We start from the raw sequence: 22,299 nt of genomic DNA, 5'->3' as shown, positions 1-22,299 counted from the left end.
GGCAAAGTCACTACCTGGAGGGATCAGGGAATTCCTCCAGAGGAAGCCAAATCCCAAGGAGTTTTTGGTGTTACTTGGCTTGTTATATATCAGCTGTCTTCTGTTATGAAAATCATGTGTGCCTTCATAGTTTTTCCAATTGACTTTCCCCTGAGAAGGACTAACAGTGTAGACTGATCACTCTCTGGACATACACATTCCAGGTATTTGGAGAACAGCCTCAGGAAAGGCTTTCTCTGGAATCAGATTATCTATCTCCCTTGGCCACTTTCAAGGACTACAGGAAACACCACCCAGGTGGGCGCCTATTGTTAGTCCCAGGTGGACTAACAATGGTAACAGCCCACATGCAAGTCACCTGACTTAAGGTAAATTCCACAAGGGGACACCGCCTAGGAGAGGTGGACGGACGTTAAGTAATAGCTTTACACAATTTAGCTCGGACCCTCCCTTTATATTCCGAGACTTCCAGGAGGCAGGGAGAAGAGAGAAGAGAATGGAAGAAACTAGATGGGTAAGAACTTGAGAGGAACAAACTGAGACGGGGAAGAACTAGATTGAAGGACAAGAAGAGAGGACAAGAGGAACGAGATGGAAGATGAGGAAGAGCCAGATGGGGAAGAACAAGATGAGGAAGAGCCAGATGAGAGAGAAGGAGATGGGAGAGAAGCTGATGGGGGAAAGAACTAGATAGATGAGAACCTAGAAGGGACAGAACTAGATGAAGGAATTAAGATAGAACCTAGAGGGGACAGTAGATAAATATAGAGAGAAGTCAGGCAAGAAAGGAGCTAGACATGAGAACAGAACTGAAGCTGTGTATAAAGGAATGTTATGCCAGAGGAATTAAAGCAAGTAAAATATAGAACTCGGTGTGCTGAGATTATATTTCCTGATAATAGTCCTCGCCGTCAGTAGTTCTCTCTCCTGAGCCCCTGGGATGTATAATATTAAGGCTGGTCCCACTAATATTATACAAGACACACATACATATATGACAATAATAAAGAGATTGTGAATTTGAGAGGGAATGGGGGTCATGGGCGCAGTTTAGGGGAAGTGTGGAGTGGAAATAACATAATTGCAGTAGTCCTGTATACAAATCTCAAAATAGTAATAAAATTTAAAGAAAGTTTTAAGAAATGATACAACTTGCTTCCCATGAAAAAGCATTGTTTTGGAGTTTGTTTCCCAGATCTGGACATCCCACTAGGGGGATATTTTTCTTATTTCTACTTTTCAACCAAATTAGGACCCAAGAATATTTGAAGGTTTGTGGGATGATTACCTTTGAGAATTCTTTCTTTTTTTTAAAGAGATTTTTCTATTTGTTCTACATATCAACCAGGGATTCCCCTGTCCTCCTTCCTCACACCCCCAGCCTTCCCCACAACCCACCCCCCATTCCCAACTCCTCCAAGGCAAGGTCTCCCATGGAGAGTCAACAGAGCCTGGTACATTCAGTTGAGGCAGGTACAATACCCTCCTCCCTGCACTAAGGCTGAGCAAAGTGTCTCAGCATAGGCATTAGTTTCCAAAAAGCCAGCTCATGAACCAAGGACAAGTCTTGGTCCCACTGCCTGGGGGCCTCCTAAACAGTTCAAGCTAAACAACTGTCTCATTCATCCAGAGGGCTTAGTCCAGTTCCAATGGGGCTTCTCAGCTATTGGTCCACAGTTCATGTATTTCCACTAGTTTGGCTAGTTGTCTCTGTACTTTTTCCAATCATATTCTCGATATCTCTTGCTTATATAATCCCTCCTCTCTCTTGTCAATTGGACTCCTGGAGCTTGGCCATGGATCTCTGCATCTGCTTCCATCAGTCACTGGATGAGAGTTCTGTCATGACAGTTAGGGTGTTTGGCTATCTGATCACCAGAGTAGGTCAGCTCAAGCACTCTCTTGACCATTGCCTATATAGCGGAGTCATCTTTGTGGATTCCTGGGGGCCTCTCTAGCATTCTGCTTCTTCCTATTCCCATGGTGTCTTCATTTATCAAGGTATCTCTTTCCTTGTTCTCCCACTCTGTTCCTGATTCAGCTAGGACCTGCTGCTCCCCTAAGCTCTCTTTCCCTCAACCCTTGTCCTCCATTACCCCCCTCACCCCCAGTTTGCTCATGTAGATCTCATCTCTGTCGCTGGGTGATCCCTGTGTCTTTCATAGGGTCCTTTTTAATAGCTAGTCTCACTGGAACTATGAGTTGCTGTCTGTTTATCCTTTGCTTTACATCTAATATCCACTTATGAGTTAGTACAACCATGTTTGTCTTTCTGAGTCTGGGTTACATCACTCAGGTTGATATTTTCTAGTTCCATCCATTTGCCTGCAAATCTCATGATGTCATTGTTTGTCTCTGCTGAGTAGTACTTCATCGTGTACATGTACCACATTTTCTTTATCCATTCTTCAGTTGAAGGGCATCAAGGTTGTTTCCATGTTCTGGCTATTAAAAAGTAATGCTCCTATGAACATAGCTGAGCATGTGTCCTTGTGGTATGATTGAGCATTCCTTGGGTATATGCTCAAGAGTGGTATAGCTGTGTCTTCAGAACGATTGAGTCCCAATTTCCTGAGAAAGCGCCATACTGATTTCCAAAGTGGCTGTACAAGTTTGCATTCCCACCAACAGTGGAGGAGTGTTCCCCTTGCTCCACATCCTCTCCAACATAAGCTGTCTTCAGTGTTCTTGATCTTAGCCATTCTGACAGGTGTAAGATGGTATCTCAGAGTTGTTTTGATTTGCAATTCCCTGATGACTAAGGATGTTGAGCAATTCCTTAAATGTCTTTCAACCATTTCAGCTTCTTCTGTTGAGAATTCTCTGTTTAGCTCTATAACCCATTTTTTAATTGGACCGTTAGGTATTTTGAAGTCTAGTTTCTTGAGTTCTTTATATATTCTGGATATCAGCCCTCTGTCAGATGTGGGGTTGGTAAAGATCTGTTCTGATTCTGTAGGCTATTGTTTTGTCTTATTGACTATGTTCTTTGCCCTACAAAAGCTTCTCAGTTTCAAGAGGTCCCATTTATTAATTGTTACTCTCAGTGTCTGTGCTACTGATGTTATATTTAGGAAGTGATCTCCAGTGCCAATGCATTCAAGACTACTTCCTACTTTATCTTCAACCAGGTTCAGAGTAACTGGATTTATGTTGAAGTCTTTGATCCACTTGCATTTAAGTTTTGTGCACAGTGACAGATATGGATGTATTTGCAATCTTCTACATGTTGACATCCAGTTATGCCAGCACCATTTGTTGAAGATGCTTTCTTTTTTCTACTGTACAGTTTGGGCTTCTTTGTCAAAAATTATATGTTCATAAGTGTGCAGATTAATGTCATTGTCTTCTGTTTGATTGCATTGGTCCACATGTCGGTTTTTATGCCAGTACCAAGCTGTTTTTATTACTGTAGCTCTATAGTAGAGCTTGAAGTCAGGGATTGTGATGCCTCCAGAGGTTGTTTTATTGTACAAGGTACTTTTGGCTATCCTGGGATTTTGATGGGGTTTGCATTGAATCTGTAGATTGCTTTTGGTTGGATTGCCATTTGTACTATGTTAATACTACCATCCATGAGCATGGGAGACCTTTTCATTTTCTGATATCTTCAATTTTTTCCTTCAGGGACTTAAAGATCTTGTTATACAGGTCCTTCTCTTGCTTAGGTAGTGTTACCCTAAGGTATTATATATTATTTGTGGCTATTGTAAAGGGTGTTATTTCTCTGATTTTTTCAGCTCATTTTTCATTTGTATATAGGAGACCTACTGATTTTGTTGAGTTAATCTTGTATCCTGCCACATTACTGAAGGCGTTTATCAGCTTTAAGTGTTCCTTGGTCAAATTTTTGGGGTCACTTATGTATACTATCATGTCATCTACAAATAGTGAAAGTTTGATTTCTTCCCCTCCAACTTGTTCCATTCAGTATCCTGTGTCTTTTTGTAGGTGAATTAAGTCCATTGATATTAATGGATATTAATGACCAGTGATTGTTAATTCCTGTTAACTTTTGGTGGTAGTGTGTATGTATTTCTCTTCTTTGAGATTTACTGCTGTGGGGTTATCTATTGCCTGTGTTTTCGTAGGTGTATCTGACTTCCTTAGGTTGGAATTTTCCTTCTAGTGCTTTCTGTAGGGCTGGATTTGTGGATAGAAATTGTTTAAATCTGGTTTTGTCTTAGAATGTCTTGTTCACTCCGTCTATGATGATTGAAAGTTTTGCTGGGTATATTAGTCAAGGCTGGCATCCATGATCTCTTAGTGTCTGCATTACATCTTTTTAGGTCCTTCTGGCTTTCAGTTTCTCCATTGAGAAATCAGGTGTTATTCTGATGGGTTTGCCTTTATAGTCACTTGGCCTTTTTCCTTTGCTGCTCTTAATATTCTTTCTTTATGCTGTAGGTTTAGTTGTTTAATTATTATGTGCGAGGGAACTTTTTTGGGGGTCTAGTCTGTTTGGTGTTATATAAGCTTCTTGTATCTTCATAGTTATTTCATTCTTTGTGTTGGGAATGTTTTCTTCTATGATCTTGTTGAATATATTTTCTATGCCTTTGAGTTGGTATTCTCCTTCTTCTATTGCTATTATTCTTAGGTTTGGCCACTTCATGGTGTCCTATATTTCCTGGACATTTTGTGTTATGATATTTTGGCTTTGGTATTTTCTTTGACTGATGAATCTATTTCTTCTATTGTATCCTCTACACCAGAGATTCTGTCTTTCATCTCTTGTATTCTGTTGATTATGCTTGCACCTGTGTTTCTTGTTCATTTACTCAGATTTTCCAATTCCAGCATTTCCTCTGTTTGTGTCTTCTTCATTGTTTTTATTTCCCTTTTCAGGTCCTGAACTATTTCCCTCACATGTTTAATTGCTTTTTCATGGTTTTCTTTAAGGATTTATTGATTTATTCCAATTTTTATTTGTCTTTTCCTCTACTTCTTTATTGATTTCTTCCAATTTTTCTTTGTCTTTTTCTCAATTTCTTTATTGATTTCTTCCAGTTTTTTGTTTGTCTTTTCTTCAATTTCATTTTTTCTTGAAAGGCCTCTAGCATCTTCATGATGCTATTTTTTTAAATTTTTCTTTATTAAGAAATTTTCTACTCACTTTTCATGCCACCCACAGATCCCCCTTCCTCCCTTCTCCCACCTTCACAATCTCATGTGCATTTTGCAGACAGGGGGCTTCCTTTCCCTGTGGGTTGTGGGTTTTCCCTGGATCCCCTCCTTGGCCTGCTGCCAAACTAGGTAGCTGCCTTGAAAACCCACTTGGGCTTCTACTGTTCTATGTAGCAACTGTCAGTCTTGCATCTTCACTGTCATCATCATCAGATTTATTGACACAATAATTGGCATTTCTTAAAGGGGGAATTAGCTAAAAAAAAAAGAGATGGAGAGTGTTTTCCCATTTAAAAAAATGGGAATCACTGTTATGATGGAGGGCGTTAAGTCTCTGTATGATTACACAATGGATGGTTTAAAAATGGAACAATTAAATGAGAGAATAATTAACTTAGATGGGATTTACATAATGTCAATGATAAACAGCATCAGTTGGATCATTCTTGCTTTATCCCTAAAAAAGTTGGTTAATATGAGTGCCAAGACACAAATTTTAGAAAAATTTATTAAAACAGATCATAGAGATATTGAGACCCAGACAGAGGAATTTAAAGGAGAACCAATCCCAGCATTGCATTATAAGTTTAGAGAGGAACAGCCCAAGGTTTTCAAACAACAAACCTTAATTTATCCAGTTATCTTCCAAGAACTGCCAAATCGACAGGTATTCCCAAGGCTATGCAAGAGCTGAATCAACTCCTGGGAAAATGTTAGACTTGAGATTTAAGGAAGTGATAGTATCATACAGTATGTATTCACCTTTGTGAGGCAGATGTTAAATTCATTGTCAACTAGTAACAGAATTATCCCACAAGACTGGAGAGACTTTAAAAGCAGTATTGGAGCCTGGCCCTCAATTACAGTGGAGAACCTGATGAAAAGAAGAGGCTAAGACCATTGAACAATGAAGTAAGGCTAGAGGTATTGAAATCTCCCAAGACCAATTTCTTGTAGAGGGCAACTATGGTGATGTACAAAGACAGTTTCTATATGATGATCACACCCTGGCTCTATGAATGCTTGAGACAGAATTGAAGAAGTTAGAAAGAGAACTGAGTCATTTACTAAAGTTATACAAGGCCCAAATGAAACCTTCACTGTTTTATTTTTATTTATTTTTTTAACAAAGATTGACTTCAGTAGTAAATAGAATGATATCAAATTCATATGCTAGACAGATAATTGAATATCTGGCTTTTGAAAATGCTAATTTACAATGCAAAAGGGCCTTTTAAAGATAAGATCAATACCCATAGAGGTATGGATCTGAGATACAGTCAATATTGATCTCATAACAATGATGATGCTTGGATAGGAGAGGTGATTTCCAGAGACTTGAAAAATCAAAATGTCAGGTATTTTAATTGTAGTAAATCAGGTCACCTACAAAGGAATTGTAGGCAGGGCATTCCTAGAAACAGTGTTTTTTTTTTTCTAAGGATAATCCAAACAGAATGCTTCTCATTTCTGGAGTATGCAGAAGGTATGGTAAAGGATGACATTGCACCAGTGAATGTAGATCAACAAAGGACAGACAAGGTAACCCTTTACCATCAGGAAACACTTTGGGGTCCTCTTGAAGGCCCCCATATCAAATTTAGTTCAGTCATTTACTGTGACCATGGGGGAAATGTCTTCCCAGAGCAATTAAAGAACCTAATGCCTATTGTAAAAAAAAATACTGCTCTGGATGCTAGAACAGCTATTGAAGATAAAACAAAAATTTCAGGAGAAACTGTAAAGCAAATATTTTGGCAAACTTCCATAAATGATCAAAGACCAAAGTTAAAAATATGAATAAATGACATTGTCATTGAAGGTCTTATAGACAAAGGTGAGGATGTAATGATAATTGCACCAGAACCATGGCATCAAAATTGGCATCCTCAGGAGGTATATGTTCAGCTTTTAGGGATTGGAACATTATCTCAGGTAAAACAAAGCATGAGATGGTTCTAATGTATAGGGATAGAAGGACAGAGAGGAAAATTAAAGCTATGTGTGGCTAACAGCAATGAATTTATAGGCATGTGATTTGATAAGGAATGGAATACACAAATTAATATTTTTCCAATCTCAGAAACAAACTGTAAACTAACATATGTTTCTGGGAAAATATTAAAAGGTATTATAAACAATAGTCACCAACCATTCAGGTTGTACAAGAACAGGGCACAACAGCTCCTGATCTCTCAAAAGTACCAACAGTTCTACCTTCAAAATGTTGATGGACAAATCTGTATGGGTTGAGCAATGGCCCTTGACATCATAGCATTTACAGGCCTTGAAAGAGCTGGTACAGGAGCAGCTAAATGCTCAGCATATTGAAGAATCAACCAGACCTTTGAATTCTCCTGTACTTGTTATTAAAAAGAAATCTGGAAAAAGGAGAATGGTAACAGATCTAAGAGCTGTTAATATGGTGATTCAGCCAATGAGTTCTCTACTGCTTGGAATTCCTTTGCCTTCTCTATTACTTAAAGGATGGCCTCTTACAGTTGTTGATTTAAAAGACTGATTATTCACTATACATTTACAAGAAAAGAATAGAAAAAATTTACCTTCACGGTGTGTACTTATAATAATTCCCAGCCTGTTAAGAGATATCAATAGAAGGTTCTCCCACAGGGAATGTTAAATAGCCTGACTCCATGCAATACTTTGTACAACAGCCATTGGAAATGATATGTAAGCAGTTTCTTGAATTTATAATTTACCATTATATGGATGATATTTTTCTAGCTGGTTCAAATGTAGATACCTTAGAGAAAATGTTTGAAGGAGTAACGAAAAATTTTGCCTTGTTGGGGATTACAAATTACTCCTGAAAAAAATACAAAAGGAGATTCTATTAATTACCTAGGATATAAAATAGGCTTACAAAAATTCAACCCCCAAAAGGTACAAATAAGGAGAGATCAATTGTGGTCTCTTAATGACTTTTGAAACTTGCTGGGAGACATTATCTATCTACAGCCCACTATTGGAGTAACAAATCAAGAGCTGAGTAATTTGTTTCAAACCTTGAAAGGTGACAAGGACTTAAATAGTCCAAGAGAATTATCAGCTGAAGCTGAGAGAGCATTTGTTTTGGTGGAAAAGAAATTACAGGATGCACATGTGGATCTGAAATGTGGATGCACGTTTGGTTGCATTCTGGTCATTTTATCCCCTACACATTCCCCTACAGGGATTTTAATGCAGATGGAAGATATTATCTTAGAATGGATATTTTTACCACATAAACAGAGTAAAAAATATTAAAATTTACGTAGAAAAAGTTTCTGAGTTGATTCTAAAAGGAAAATTGAGACTTCATCAGTTAGCAGGAATAGACCCAGCACAAATTGTAGTACCTTTTACTAATGCTGAAATTGACTCATTATGGGCAGAAAATGAACATTGGCAAAGAGCCTGTAGTAATTTTTTGGAGAGATTAATAAAAAATATCTCCCAAAGCAATAAAATTCAGTTGATATAGAGAACTAACTAGATCCTTCCTCGCATTGTATGGGGAACACCAATTTCTGGAGCCCTTACATTTGGTACTGATGCAAACAAATCAGGAAAGGCAGGTTATAAATCAGGAAATTTGAATAAAGTGGCTTAAAGCCCTTATGACTCTGTTTGAAAGTCAGAATTATGTGCTATTCTCATGGTATTATTAGGTTTTCCAGAACCTTTTAATATAGTTACTGGTTCTCAATATGGAGAAAGAGTTGTTTTATATATTGAAACTGCTGAATTTATACCAGATGACACACAGAATTGACATTATTATTTATTCAGTTACAAGAAATAATCAGAAATAGAACCATCCCTTATATATAGCACATATTGTATCCCATATGGGTCTACCAGGCCCTCTAGCACAAGGTAATAATGAAATTGATCAACTATTGGTAGGAAATGTGATGGAGGCCTCAGAGTTTCATTAAAAAAATACCATGTCAAATGCAAAAGTTTGAAAAAAGATTTTTCCATCACTTGGCAACCAGCCAAGGAAATTATGAGAAAATGTCCTACTTGTTCTTTATATAACAAACTTCTTTGCCTTCAGGAAGTAACCCAAAGGGTACTCAAAGAAATGAATTCTGGCAGATGGATGTGTTTCATTTTGTAGAATTTGGAAAATTAACATATGTACACCATACCATAGATACATATTCAGCATTTTATTGGGCAACTGCTTTGACTGTCTGTTGTTAGCTGAGTTGGAAGAAGGTTATCCAAATATTCCAATAGTAGTGGGGAAAGTGTGCCCAATGAACGATCAAACATACTGTTTTTAGAAAAAGAATTGAATAGAAAAGCTATGATAACATGCAAGAAATTTGTTGCAGGAAAACTACTAATATTCAAGAGCCAATATCACCAAGACTCATTGAGCCTTGGCTTTATCCCCTTGAAGGTTATTCCAGGTATTAGCTTGTCATAATCAGCTGAAATCCTACTTCATATTTCTATGGCTCCCAGCATATTCCCAAGAGGTGGGCTGGGTGGTTTCTGGCTGTTCAGTGAGTTATAGATATTTGTCATTGTGTAGAGTGATTGGTTACAAGTTGTAATTGGTAATGGTCAGGAAAAAAAGCTGAAGAAAAGAGATTATATTCAGTGTTCGTGTTTTGAAAAGAAAAAAAGTGGATTATAGAAATGACAAAATAAAAGAGTAGATTATTGAATCTATTCTGAAAAGAAAAAGGGGGAAATAGATATGATAGAATAAAAAAATTGAGCTGGGCGGTGGTGGTGTACACCTTTAATCTCAGCACTCGAGAGACAGAGGCAGGCCGATCTCTGTGAGTTCGAGGCCAGCCTGAGCTACAGAGTGAGTTCCAGAAAAGGCACAAAGCTACACAGTGAAACCCTGTCTTGAAAAAAAACAACAAAAAAAGAATAAAAGAATTGATTATTGAATCTAATTTTAAACCAAAAAAGTAACTACTACTTTTAAATATTTTACATTGGCTTTGATTTTTTTATATTGATACAAAATTAAGATTATTTTTGTTATACTGTGTGTATGTTAGAGAAATGATAGGGTAAAAAGACAGATTACTAAATATACTTTTAAACCAAAAAGCAACAACTAGTTTTAAATATTTTCATTTATATTGATTTTTGTATATTGATACAAATTTGGGGTTATTTATATTAGAGCATACTGTACATGCATTTTTACTCTTGTTCAAGGTATTATACCTATACAGATCATTTAACAATGTAATACAAATTTCTAGTCCTTGAAAGTTATTATTTCAAACTATTTAGGGTAATAAGGAAAAGCAGGTTAGTAGTTAGTAACCTATTGCAATTAAACTTATAGTCACATTAGGTATGATTTCAAGGTCAAACAGATACATTTTATGTAGACAGGTGGTTTTCAAACACTTCAGAGATCTACAGAATATGACATTTAATATGTTTTAATAACATAGGTTCTTTTTTATGGCAATGAGACATGTCTGCTCCTGGCAGCACCAATCTACATCACAAAAGATGATGGACATTGAGGAAACTCCATATGGAATTTACTCTTTTTGTGGCAAAAGTCAGCCACTGAGGAAGAATGTGCCCTTGCCTCAACTGCTGACATATGCTGTCCAAACTGGACAAGCAGGATACAAAAGAAAGGACTGCACCTTGCCAAGACAAGGTAGGAAAGCCCTTCTGAATATCCTGCTTCACAAAAACGTCTGGCAGATATTCTAGGCCTGTAGGCCAAATATGGATGCCCCAAAGTTACAGAGGAACCTTGGGTGACTCTCCAGGCTGCCAGCTATTTCTATCATTTCTTAAATCTTTGGAAGTCTCTTGCTTGCATTTCCTGCTTATTCAGGTCATATTATTTACTTCTTATGTCTCTGATGGGGTTGAAGACTAGATAGTTATAGTTTTCCTTGTTAACAAATTCAGAAAAAAAACTCACTAAAGAGGTGTAAAGTGTATAGAGATGAGAGACATCAGGAGATAGTTTTGGGTTGGTAAAAAAAAAATCAGGATAGAAGGTGAATTAGGTACAAACCTTTGGACTCACCAAGATAGGATAGATAATAGATTGTTTTCTCTGAATTTGTCAAATGTTATTGAACTAGACATTGTTGATATAATTATTGTCTGTAAATATCTGTATATAGTTATTGTATTTATTATATATAGTTTTTCTTTTCTTTTTTTTTTGTTTTTTTTTTTTTTTTTTTTTTTTTTTTGTTTTTTATATATAGTTTTTCTATGTTAGTTATTTTATTTTAGACAAAAAGGGGGAAACATTGTTATAATTTGTTTGTGTTCTGACAAATAAAGCTTGCCTGAAGATCAGAGGGTAAAGTTAGCCACTAGTTAACCATAGAGATATGGAGGTCTGTATAAGCAGGAGACAGGAAGTAATGTGGCTGGGCAGAGAGAGGAAATGATAAGATGGTTTGGAGATAGGAGCTTGCCCCTTTTCTGTTGAGTAATTGGAGAGGTAAGAATGACTGTGGCTGCTCCTTTGCTTCTCTAATCTTTCAGCTTTTGCCCTGATCTCTGACTCTGGGTTATTATTATTAAGACTAATTAGGATCACACTACAGTGATGAGTACATCAAAGGAGACTCATTTCTTGGTGGAAGTATCTGGAAAAAAGAGGGCTGAGTTGCAGGTCCAATAGTATTCTCTAAAGGGAGGACTTCCTTTCTCCATTTCCCCCAAGGATTTCCATGAATCTCTAGCCATTCAGCCACAATGTGTAAAATATGGGAAAGCTTTTCTATCCTGACCACCTGGTCCCAAATAAACACACAGAAGCTTATATTAATTACAAAATACTTGGCCAGTATCTCAGGTTTATTATTAACTAGCTCCTACTTTTAATTAACCCATTTCTATTTATCTATGTATTGTCACATAGTCTGTGGCTTTACTGGTCCTCTAGCATCTTGTTTCATGAGCTACTGGCTCTGAACTCTGCCCTCCTTCATCCTAGTCCCCAGTTGGATTGTCCTGCCTTGCTATTGAACAAACAGCTTTATTATTAACCAATGGGTGTAATACAGAGTCACAGTATACAGAATCATCATCCCACAGCAACAATGCCCTGAGGATACAAAGGAGATGAGAAATACACCATTTCCCTTATGGGAGGCCTGTGCGCCCAGGGTGATGTTGACACCCAGTGGAGGCTGGTCATACTGGAACACCCAGCAGCTAAAGATGCTTTCATCTGATTTGGCATCTTCTTGCAATGTGGATTTTAGAGAGTATGTCCCATCAGAGTTTCTGGTGGCTTGAGGAAGCTCAGGAGTCAGGATCTTGTTGTTATTCTTAGTCCAGGTGAGTTGCAAGTTTTGGGGATAGAAGCGGTTTACATGGCAAGTCAGGTTCACTCTTTGATGAACATGATCACGAATCATGGTGATCTTCAGTGTGGGGATAACTAGACAGGAACAATAATTGAACAGAGGTGAAATCTTGGTACTGTCTTATTTCCCTGTTCCAATGTCTCTCAGTCATTTTGTTAAGATTCAACTGAGTGGTTGATTGGCATGATCCCAAAAATTCCAAGATGACCTTGAACTCACTATGTAGCTAGGAATGACCTTGAGTTCCTGATCCGTCTGCCTTCGCTAAACCACCCCTTCAGCCTCACTTTTCTTTTTATATTCCAGCCAGTCAAATTTGTACTGCCTATATACTCATGGGTTTGGGACACTGGAGCATGCTTGACCTACCAGGGCCATGCCCTTAAAGAAACCTCACTATCATTCCCTCAGAAACTACAAGCTGTCCGGAGGTCACAGCTAGAGGGCAGGGGTCCACGAGGACCTCCATTTCCTGCTGGAATCTCAAGTGGCTTGATCTTGTGCAATTCTTGTATAGGTGTTGTGAGTTCCCAAGTAAAGAGAGTTCACAAGTTCACTCTCTTTTTAAATAAACAACTTTGTATATGTTTCATGTAAGACAAATAGGGACAAGTATAAATATTCATGAAATGTAGCTGGAAACACATGGGTGTCTAATCTGGTCAGAGTTAAATATTCCATATCATGACATATAATTATAGGAATTATTAAAATGAATTGCCCCACAAGAACAGGAAACTTATAATTAAAACACCTACAACAGTGTCTGGCACACAGTAACTATTCATTGTTTATTGAGTGAATAATATTTTACACAATGTTGGAGATTTCCCAGAACACAGGATTTTATACAGAGAAGACAAGCACTCCACCACGGAAGTACATCCTCAGCGCCATTTTTCACTTATTATATTTGATTTCACTAAGTTTTCCAGGCCAGTCTTGAACTCAGTCTTAACGCTTACAAGACTGGAACTTGTTATATCCCTGTCTGTTCCCCCAAGGAGCTGCCATTACATGTTATATATCACAAGCTCCAGCTAATAATAAATATTTAGAAATTTTATACATAAGCAATGATATAAATAGGACAAATATGTTTAGAGTGGTATGATAGGTCTATATAATAGCAAGACAAACATTTGTAAACAACTAACAGTTTGTTAGGCATGGTTCTTGTTGTTCTAGATGAACAGCTAGTTTAATCTTCAGAGGAAGCTAACAAAGTAAGAGTTGGTTTTATTCCTAATTTTAGGGTAACTTGAGCACAGAATATTTAAGACACGCGGCCAATATTCTGTAGCCTATGAAATGATACAGTTAAGATCAAAGCCCAGCTGTCTAGCACCTGGAACGTGTACTTTTAATCCATATTCATGTGTTCAAGGCTGGCAGTGATCAATTTCTATGCCCCATTTGTAAAATGGGGCATTCTGCAAAACCTCCATGCTACCAGTGTTTCCCCACCACTTATATCAGTGATCACTCACCTAGGAGCACTTGAGAAAGATTGATGGTCATTTTTAGGGGCCCATTGAGGTCCCCATGGTTGACTTCACATGTGATCTGAGAAAAGATATCTTGCTTGGCCAATGCCACCCATGCCTTGCTTGTGACAGAGTAAATGTCTTTGCTGATAGGCAGCCGCTGTGGGGCTGAAGCTGGAAGTTCATTGTTGTCCTTTAACCAGTTAACACTGAGGTTCCGAGAGCTGAAAGGGCCAGCGGTGCAGTTAAAAGGCACTGAATTTGAAGTGGCTGTCCTCTGTTCTGGACCCTTCAAAGAGATGAAAGGCTTCCCAGCTTAAAATAAAAACATGCAAACAAATAAAAACAAGTTGTGAATATCTTCTCAGTTTTGGAGGAACCAATATACAACTCTATGTGAACCCTACCAAGATCTGTCCTGTGAGTAATGAAAATTGTCCTTTCTCCTGAGGTCACTCTTTCAGAGATATAGAGCAATGGCTCACTCAAGTCAAAATGCATTCTCCTGTCCCTATGCTCAAGGGAGAAGATACTACCCATGATATCTGACTTTGAGGAGAATGCAAATGTGCCATAGTGAGCAAACAGCAAATAAAATATGACTAGTGTGGGCGAATGAATGTCCTCAGGAAACTCAACATGTGTAGAGATAGAAAAATGAGTAATCATTCTAAAAGCCTGGTCACAAAACACATTTTGAGATAAAACAAAGAATCTGTGTATAGTCATGGTGCATGAAGTTAATCCCTGCACCCAGGAAGCAGAGGAAGGCAGATCTCTGTGAGTTCATGGCCAACCTGGTCTACAGAGAGAGTTCCAGGACAGCCAGGACTGTTACACAGGAAAACCCCTGCCTCAAACAAACCAACAAAAGAAAACAAAAGTAGTACAACTGAGGAATGAATAAAAATCATCTATGGAAGGGGACACAGTAATGTCATGTGGGCCTGAGGAGAGAGAGTGCATATGCTTGGTTGACCATATGACCCAGTTGTACAGCACTTTGGCTGCCTCAGGCAGCAAGACTTTAGGAGGCTTAAGAAAACAGGTCTACTACAAGACACAAAATTGCTTTCTACATGTGCAGACCTAATTCTACAGATTGCACTGTCTTTTCATGGTGGGTTTTAACAGTGAAGAGATAATGAAAATTTGAGCTACAGACACATACATACATACACACATACACACACACACACACACACACACACACACACTACATGGGCACACTATTCAGCTTTGAAGAAAAATGTATTCACAAAATTAAAAGGATAGTGAATGGACTAAGTGTATAATCTAAGTGAAATAAAAAATCTCAGATTAAAAAAAAACCTGCATATCCCCTCTCATATTTGGAATCTAAAAACAATATATACATATATGTAAACAAAGTAGAAAAGAAAACAAGAATGACTAAATATAAGGAAGAGGAAGGACTGAATGCAGGTGATGGATATGAGGTATGAAATAGGATATGAAGTTAAATGTTTTGTTACACCTCTGTCATGGATTTTTATATTTTGATGGTAGATAAGTGTATAAAATATATTCAGCAGTGGAAGTTTAAAGTCCAATGAAGTTGTACAACTTCCATTCCAAATGGGTAGTCTAACTATAGAAAAGTTCATTGAGCTGTCCTGATGTTGGGTCTGGTTAACTTTAGTGTGTAGCTGTTTTGTAAGATTTCTATAATTTAGTTTACTTACAATTTTTAGATATGAAAGAAGAAATAAATAAAAAAGTACAAAGAATCAAGAAATCTGAGAGGTAGTGCTCTGAGAAGATAAAGATTGACAGACTCCTAGCCCAATGGACTGAAAGAAGGGAGACAACTCAACAGAACCAGATATGAATGGGAAAACATTATAATAGACACCAATGAGATTTAGAAGATCATAAAGGAATACCTTCAAATTCTATACACCATTATGTAAGAAAATAAATAAATTTCTAGATTCTCCCAAACCATTAACCATAAACCAAGAAAAGATAAACAACTAGGCTAGACTCACAACAAATAAGGAGATGGAAACAGCAAAAACAATACATATACAAATAAAAAACTGACCAAAACAAAACAATCCAGGCCAAGACAGAATCACAGCAGAATTGCACCAGACTGTCAAAGATCTACCACAACACTTCCTCAATTATTATTAAAATAGAAACAGAAGTAACACTTCTAATATCTTTCTACAAAGCCAGTGTTATTCTATATACAAACCAGGAAAAGATGTAACAATAAAGAAAACTACAGGCCAGTTTCGACAGTGAACATAGATGCAAAAATCCTCAACAAATAATTGCAAACTGAATATGGGTATGCATTTAAAAAAAACCATCTACTACTATTAAGTTGACTTTCTCCTGGAGATGCAAGGATTGATAAGTAACTCAGTTTATTTAATAGATCATATGGATGTCAAGACACAAATCATATGCTCATCTCTACAAATGCCAAAAAGTTCTTTGACAAAAAATTCACTACGTGTTCATAAGTTGTAGAAGGACATCAGCAGACTCACATCAACAAAAATAAAGGCCCCATGTGACAAACCCACAGCCAACATCATCTTAAATGGAGAAGAACGTGAATCATCTTAAATGGAGAAGAACGTGAAGCCATCCTGTTACAATCAGGAGTGACAAGGCTGGTCACTCTCCCCACTCTTGCAATAGTGTGCTTGGGGCACTAGCAGGAGTAATAAAGAGGGGGCACAAATAGAGTGGGGCTCGAGTAAGGAAAGCAGTTGGACTATCCCTATTTGCAGAAGATATGTAATGATGAAGTCTTTATATGACTGATAGGAAGGTAAGTTGAATTTTGTCAAAGGCCTTTTATGCACATACTGGAATGAGCATACAAGTTTTGTCTTGAAGTCCAATTATATCATTTATTACATTTGTACATAACAGATCCCTAAGTTCCATCAGTAACGTTCTAGACATTTTCAGCAATTTCAACAAAAAGACATAATACAAAATCAACTTACAAAAATGTATATATGCCTTTCTATATACCCATAACAACAAAGAAATCTGCCTCTCCAACTCTGATTTTCATATTGTCTTGCTTTCAGCCCAGCTCTGGGACAGGCACCATGTAAACTTGGAGTAATCACTGCAGAAACTCAACTGTGCCCAGTGTTCAGATGCCATGCAGGAGCCAAGGAAGGGAAGCCTTGGCATAGATGAAACAAATTAAAAAGGGAACTGTTTACCTGGGGTCACACAGTGAGGCATTGGCCCCATTGACCCTGCAGTATGACTCTGGTCCATTCAACTGCAAAGTTCACACATAAGCTCCAAGAGCTGGGGAGGGGACATGCAGAGAGGGACATACATGATAAAGTCACAGGCCTGGACTCTCAGACATCACTGATGTTTAAGTACTTGATTGTGAGAGGTGAATGGCATAGATAGATGAGACTTTTCCAGAAAAGTAAACACCTTCCAACAGGATTTGAGAAGTGTTCTGTAACAAACCTGTACAGTCTGTATTCTCAGGTGACAAAGAAGAGAAACACAGAAACGCCACAGTTAGTTTGTGATGTGACAGCTGCCTTGTAAGCCTAGTGCTCTGACTGTCACTCATGTCTTCCTCTCTCTGCTGTCTTCCAGCTCCCAAGTGTGAGACAGGAGGCAGTGGGAACGCTGCTGTGCAGGAAGTGCCATGTGGGTGATGTTCGGTTAGTGCTCTGTAGGTGACACTCTGTAGTGAGTGCTCTGAGGGCACCAACCACACAGAACAGGTGTGGAGTAGATGTGCACAGGAGTCAGGGTTCTGAGGAAAGGGATCTGGGAAAGCTGTGAAGGTGCAGCTCCAAAGATGTGCTAGAACCAAATAGAAGGAGCCTCAGTGTAAGAGAGGAAACCACCCCAGTAGACCTGTGCTGTCTGGAACTGTCAATGTGATGCTGCCATGGGTTCATCCTTCAGTGGGGGTCAAATATACTAAATGCAGGTGCGGGAGGAAAATAAGACAGAAAAGAGAAACTTTAGTATGAATTAGCAGGTCAAATTTATGTAAGAATACATACATACACATACATATATACATACATACATACATATATGACAATAATGATGAAATTGTGAAGTTGAAATGGAATGCACGACATGGGAGGAGTTGGGAGTATAGTATGGAAAGAAAATGATGTAAACACTAGTCATGTATACAATTCTCACAATAGTGTTATAATAGAAAAACTTAATAAATATGATGCAACTTGGGAGACATAAGCCCACCCTGCACTGATTGGGAACCGGTAAGGCCCCATCTCCAGATTGGGCAGACCAGATCCCTATCCCCTATGCTCCAGGGGGCATATCCTCTGCCCCTCCCCCAAGCCATTGGAGTACCTGGGACTGGCCAGCTGCCCCTTTCTCTGCCTCCTCACCAAGAAAACTGCCCACTGTGACACCAGTGAAAACCGGAGACATAAGCACACCCTGCACCCATGGGGAACAGATTGAACCAAGAGCTCCCATTAGACCTAGATTATCAACTGGACCAAAAGAGGCTCCCTCAGACACAGACAGCACTTTTATGGATTGGGGGTAGAGATGGGTAGACGCCAGTGCAAAAATATAGTCAAACACATAAAGACCAATATGGCACCACTAGAACCTAGTGGAGCTACATCAGAAAGATCTGAACATCCCAAAGCAGAAGAAGCAGAAGAAATAGATCTTTAAAATGACTTGAAGAAGACGATAGAGGCTTTTAAAGAAGAAATAAAAACTACCCTTAAAGAATTCAAAGACAAACAAAAAATTCAAAGAAATCAATAAATCCCTTAAAGAAAGTCAAGAAAAAGCAACTAAAGAGATGAATGAAAAAGTCCAAGATTTGAAAACTGAAATAGAGGCAATAAAGAAGACACAAACTGAGGGAAGGCTAGAAATGGAAAATCTGAGTAAATTAACAGGAACTACAGATGCAAGCATAACCAACAGAATGCAAGTGATGGAAGAGAGGAAATAGATTCATCAGTCAAAGAAAACACTAAAGCCAAAAAATTCATAACATAAGACATTCAGGAAATTTGGGACACCATGAAAAAACAAAACCTAAGAATAATAGGGATAGAAGAAGGAGAAGAATACCAACTCAAAGGCACAGAAAATATATTCAACAATATCATAGAAGAAAACTTTCCTAATTTAAAGAAGAAAATGCCTATGAAGGTATAAGAAGCTTACAGAAACCAAATAGACTGGATAAAAAATAAGACCCCTCACCACATAATAATCAAATCATTAAACATACAGAATAAAGAAAAAATATTAAGAGCTGCATAGGAAAAAGGCCAAGTAATATATAAAGGCAGACCCATCAGAATAACACCAGATTTCTCAGTGGAGACTCTGAAAGCCAGAAGGTCCTGGACAGATATTATGCAGACACTAAGAGACCATGGATGCCACCCCATACTATTATATCCAGCAAAACTCTCAATCACCATAGATGGAATAAACAAAATATTCCTTGATAAAACCAGATTTAAACAATACCTGTCCACAAATCCAGACCTACAGAAAGCACTAGAAGGAAAAAGTCAACCTAAGGAAGTTAGATACAACCATGAAAATCGGGCAGTAGATAACCCCACACCAACAAATACCAAAGAAGTATTATGTTCTTCCAACACTACCAACAAAAAATAATAGGAATTAACAATCACTGGTCATTAATAGCCATTAATATCAATTCGCCTAGAAAAAGACACAGGCTGACAGAATGGATATGAAAACAGATCCATCCTTCTGCTGCATACAAGAAACACACCTCAACTTTAAAGACAAACACTACCTCAGAGAAAAAGGCTGGGAAAAGACTTTCCAATAAAATGGACTTAAGAAGCAAGCTGGTGTAGCTATCCTAATATCTAATGAAATAGACTTCAAACTAAAATCACTTGAAAGAGATCACGAAGAACATTACATATTTATCACAGGGAAAATCCACCAAGATGAAGTCTCAAGTCTGAACATTTATGCCCCAAATACAAGGGCACCCACATTTGTAAAAGAAACATTACTAAAACTTAAATCGCATATCAAGCCCCACACACTAGTAGTGGGGGATTTTAACACCCCACTCTCACTACTGGATAGATCTGCCAGACTGAAACTTAATAGAGAAATAAGGGATCTAACAGAAGTTATGACTCAAATTCACTTAATAGATATCACCCTAACAAAAAAGAATATACTTTCTTCTCAGCACCTCATGGAACCTTCTCTAAAACTAACCACATGCTGGGTCACAAAGCAAATTCCAACAGATAAAAAAAAATTGGAATAATCTCCTGTATTTTATCAGACCACCATAGCTTAAAGTTAGATTTCAACAACAACAAAGTTTACAGAAATCTAAAATCTCATGGAAACTGAACAATGCCCAAATGAATCACCAATGGGTCAAGGAAGAAATAAAGAAAGAAATTAAAGGCTTCTTAGAATTCAATGAAAACGAAAGTACAACATACCTAAACTTACGTGACATTATGAAAGCAGTGCTAAGAGGAAAATTTGTAGCACTAAATGTCCACATAAAGAAGTTGGGGAAATCTCACACTAGTGACTTAACAGCACACCTGAAAGCTCTAGAACAAGAAGAAGCAAAGTCACCCAGGAGGAATCGACAACAGGAAATAATCAAATTGAGGGCTGAAATCAATGAAATAGAAACAAAGAGAACAATACAAAAGATCAATAAAACAAAGAGTTGGTTCTTTGAGAAAATCAATAAGATAGACAAGCCCTTTTCCAAATTAACCAAAAGGCAGACAGAGCATCCAAATTAGCAAAATCAGAAATGAAAAGGGAGACATAACAGCAGACAATGAGGAAATCCAGAGAGTCATCAAGTCATACTTTAAAAACCTTTACTCCACAAAATTGGAAAATCTGAAACAAATGGACAATTTTTTAGATAAGTACCACATATCAAAGTTAAATCAAGACCAGATAAACTATTTAAACAGGCCAATAACCCCTAAGGAAATAGAAACAATAATTAAAAGTCCAAAAAAAGTCCAAGACCAGATAGATGGTTTCAGCACAGAATTATACCAGAATTTCAAAGAGGAGCTAACTCCAATACTCTTCAAATTGTTCCACACAATAGAAACAGAAGGAACATTGTCAAACTCTTTTTATGAGGCTACAATTACTCTGAAACCCAAACCACACAAAGATGCAACAAAGAAAGAGAACTACAGACCAATCTCCCTCATGAACACTGATGCAAAAATACTCAATAAAATATTGTTAAACCAAATCTAAGACACATAAAAAAATTACCCACTATGATCAAGTAGGCTTCATCCCAGGGATGCAAGGATGGTTCAACATATGAAAATCTGTCAATGTAATACACCATATAAGCAAACTGAAAGAAAAAAACCACATGATCATCTCATTAGAAGCTGAAAAAGCCTTTGACAAAATTGAATGCCTCTTCATGATAAAGGTCCTAGAGAGATGAGGAATACAAGGAACATTCCTAAACATAATAAAGGCAATTACAAGAAGCCGACAGCCAACATGAAATTAAACGGAGAGGAACTCAAAGTGATTCCACTGAAATAAGGAACAAGACAAGGCTGTCCACTCTCCCCATATTTATTCAATATAGTACTAGAAGTTCTAGCTAGAGCAATAAGACAACAAAAGTAGATCAAAGGGATAGAAATTGGAAAGAAAGAAGTCTAACTATTTGCAGATGATATGATACTGTACATAAGTGACTCTAAAAACTACCAGGGAACTCCTACAGCTGAAAACCCTTTCATTAATGTGGCAGGATACAAGATTAACTCAAAAAAAAAATCAGTAGCCCTCCTATATAAAAATGATAAAAGGGCTGAGAAAGAAATTAGATAAACATCATCCTTTACAATAGCCATAAGTAATATAAAATACATTGGGGTAACTCTAACTAAGCAAGCAAAGGACCTGTATGACAAGAACTTTAAGTCTCTGAAGAAAGAAATTGAAGAAGATATCAGTAAATGGAAAGTTCTCTCATGCTCATTGATAGGTAGGATTAACATAGTAAAAATGGCAATCTTACCAAAAACAATCTACAGATTCAATGCAATCCCCATCAAAAGCCCAACAAAAATTTTCACAGATCTGGAAAGAACAATACGCAACTTCATATGTAAAAACAAAACAAAACAAAACAAAAAAAACCCTGGATAGCTAAAAGAATCTTGTACAATAAAACAATCTCTGGAGGCATCATGATCCCTGACTTCAAGCTCTACTGTAGAGCTACAGTAATAAAAACAGCTTGATACTGGCATAAAAACCATCATGTGGACCAATGG

At 37.6% G+C, this 22,299-nt stretch overlaps 1 protein-coding gene across 1 annotated transcript in view; it reads right to left on the bottom strand.

Moving 5' to 3' along the window:
- Positions 1-11,963: 11,963 nt before the first annotated feature.
- LOC114689346 (tyrosine-protein phosphatase non-receptor type substrate 1-like) overlaps positions 11,964-22,299 on the bottom strand; it is a 16,769-nt gene continuing 6,433 nt past the window's right edge. Inside the window, exon 4 of the mRNA XM_037204450.1 lies at positions 11,964-12,544. Within this exon, the coding sequence (XP_037060345.1) occupies positions 12,120-12,544 (425 nt within the window). The 3' untranslated portion in view covers positions 11,964-12,119. The remainder of the gene's footprint in view (positions 12,545-22,299) is intronic.

This window comes from Peromyscus leucopus, chromosome 4 (assembly GCF_004664715.2).
Source record: "Peromyscus leucopus breed LL Stock chromosome 4, UCI_PerLeu_2.1, whole genome shotgun sequence".
In the NCBI taxonomy this organism is placed as follows: domain Eukaryota; kingdom Metazoa; phylum Chordata; class Mammalia; order Rodentia; family Cricetidae; genus Peromyscus; species Peromyscus leucopus.
This window is presented reverse-complemented; position numbering and strand designations above follow the sequence as displayed.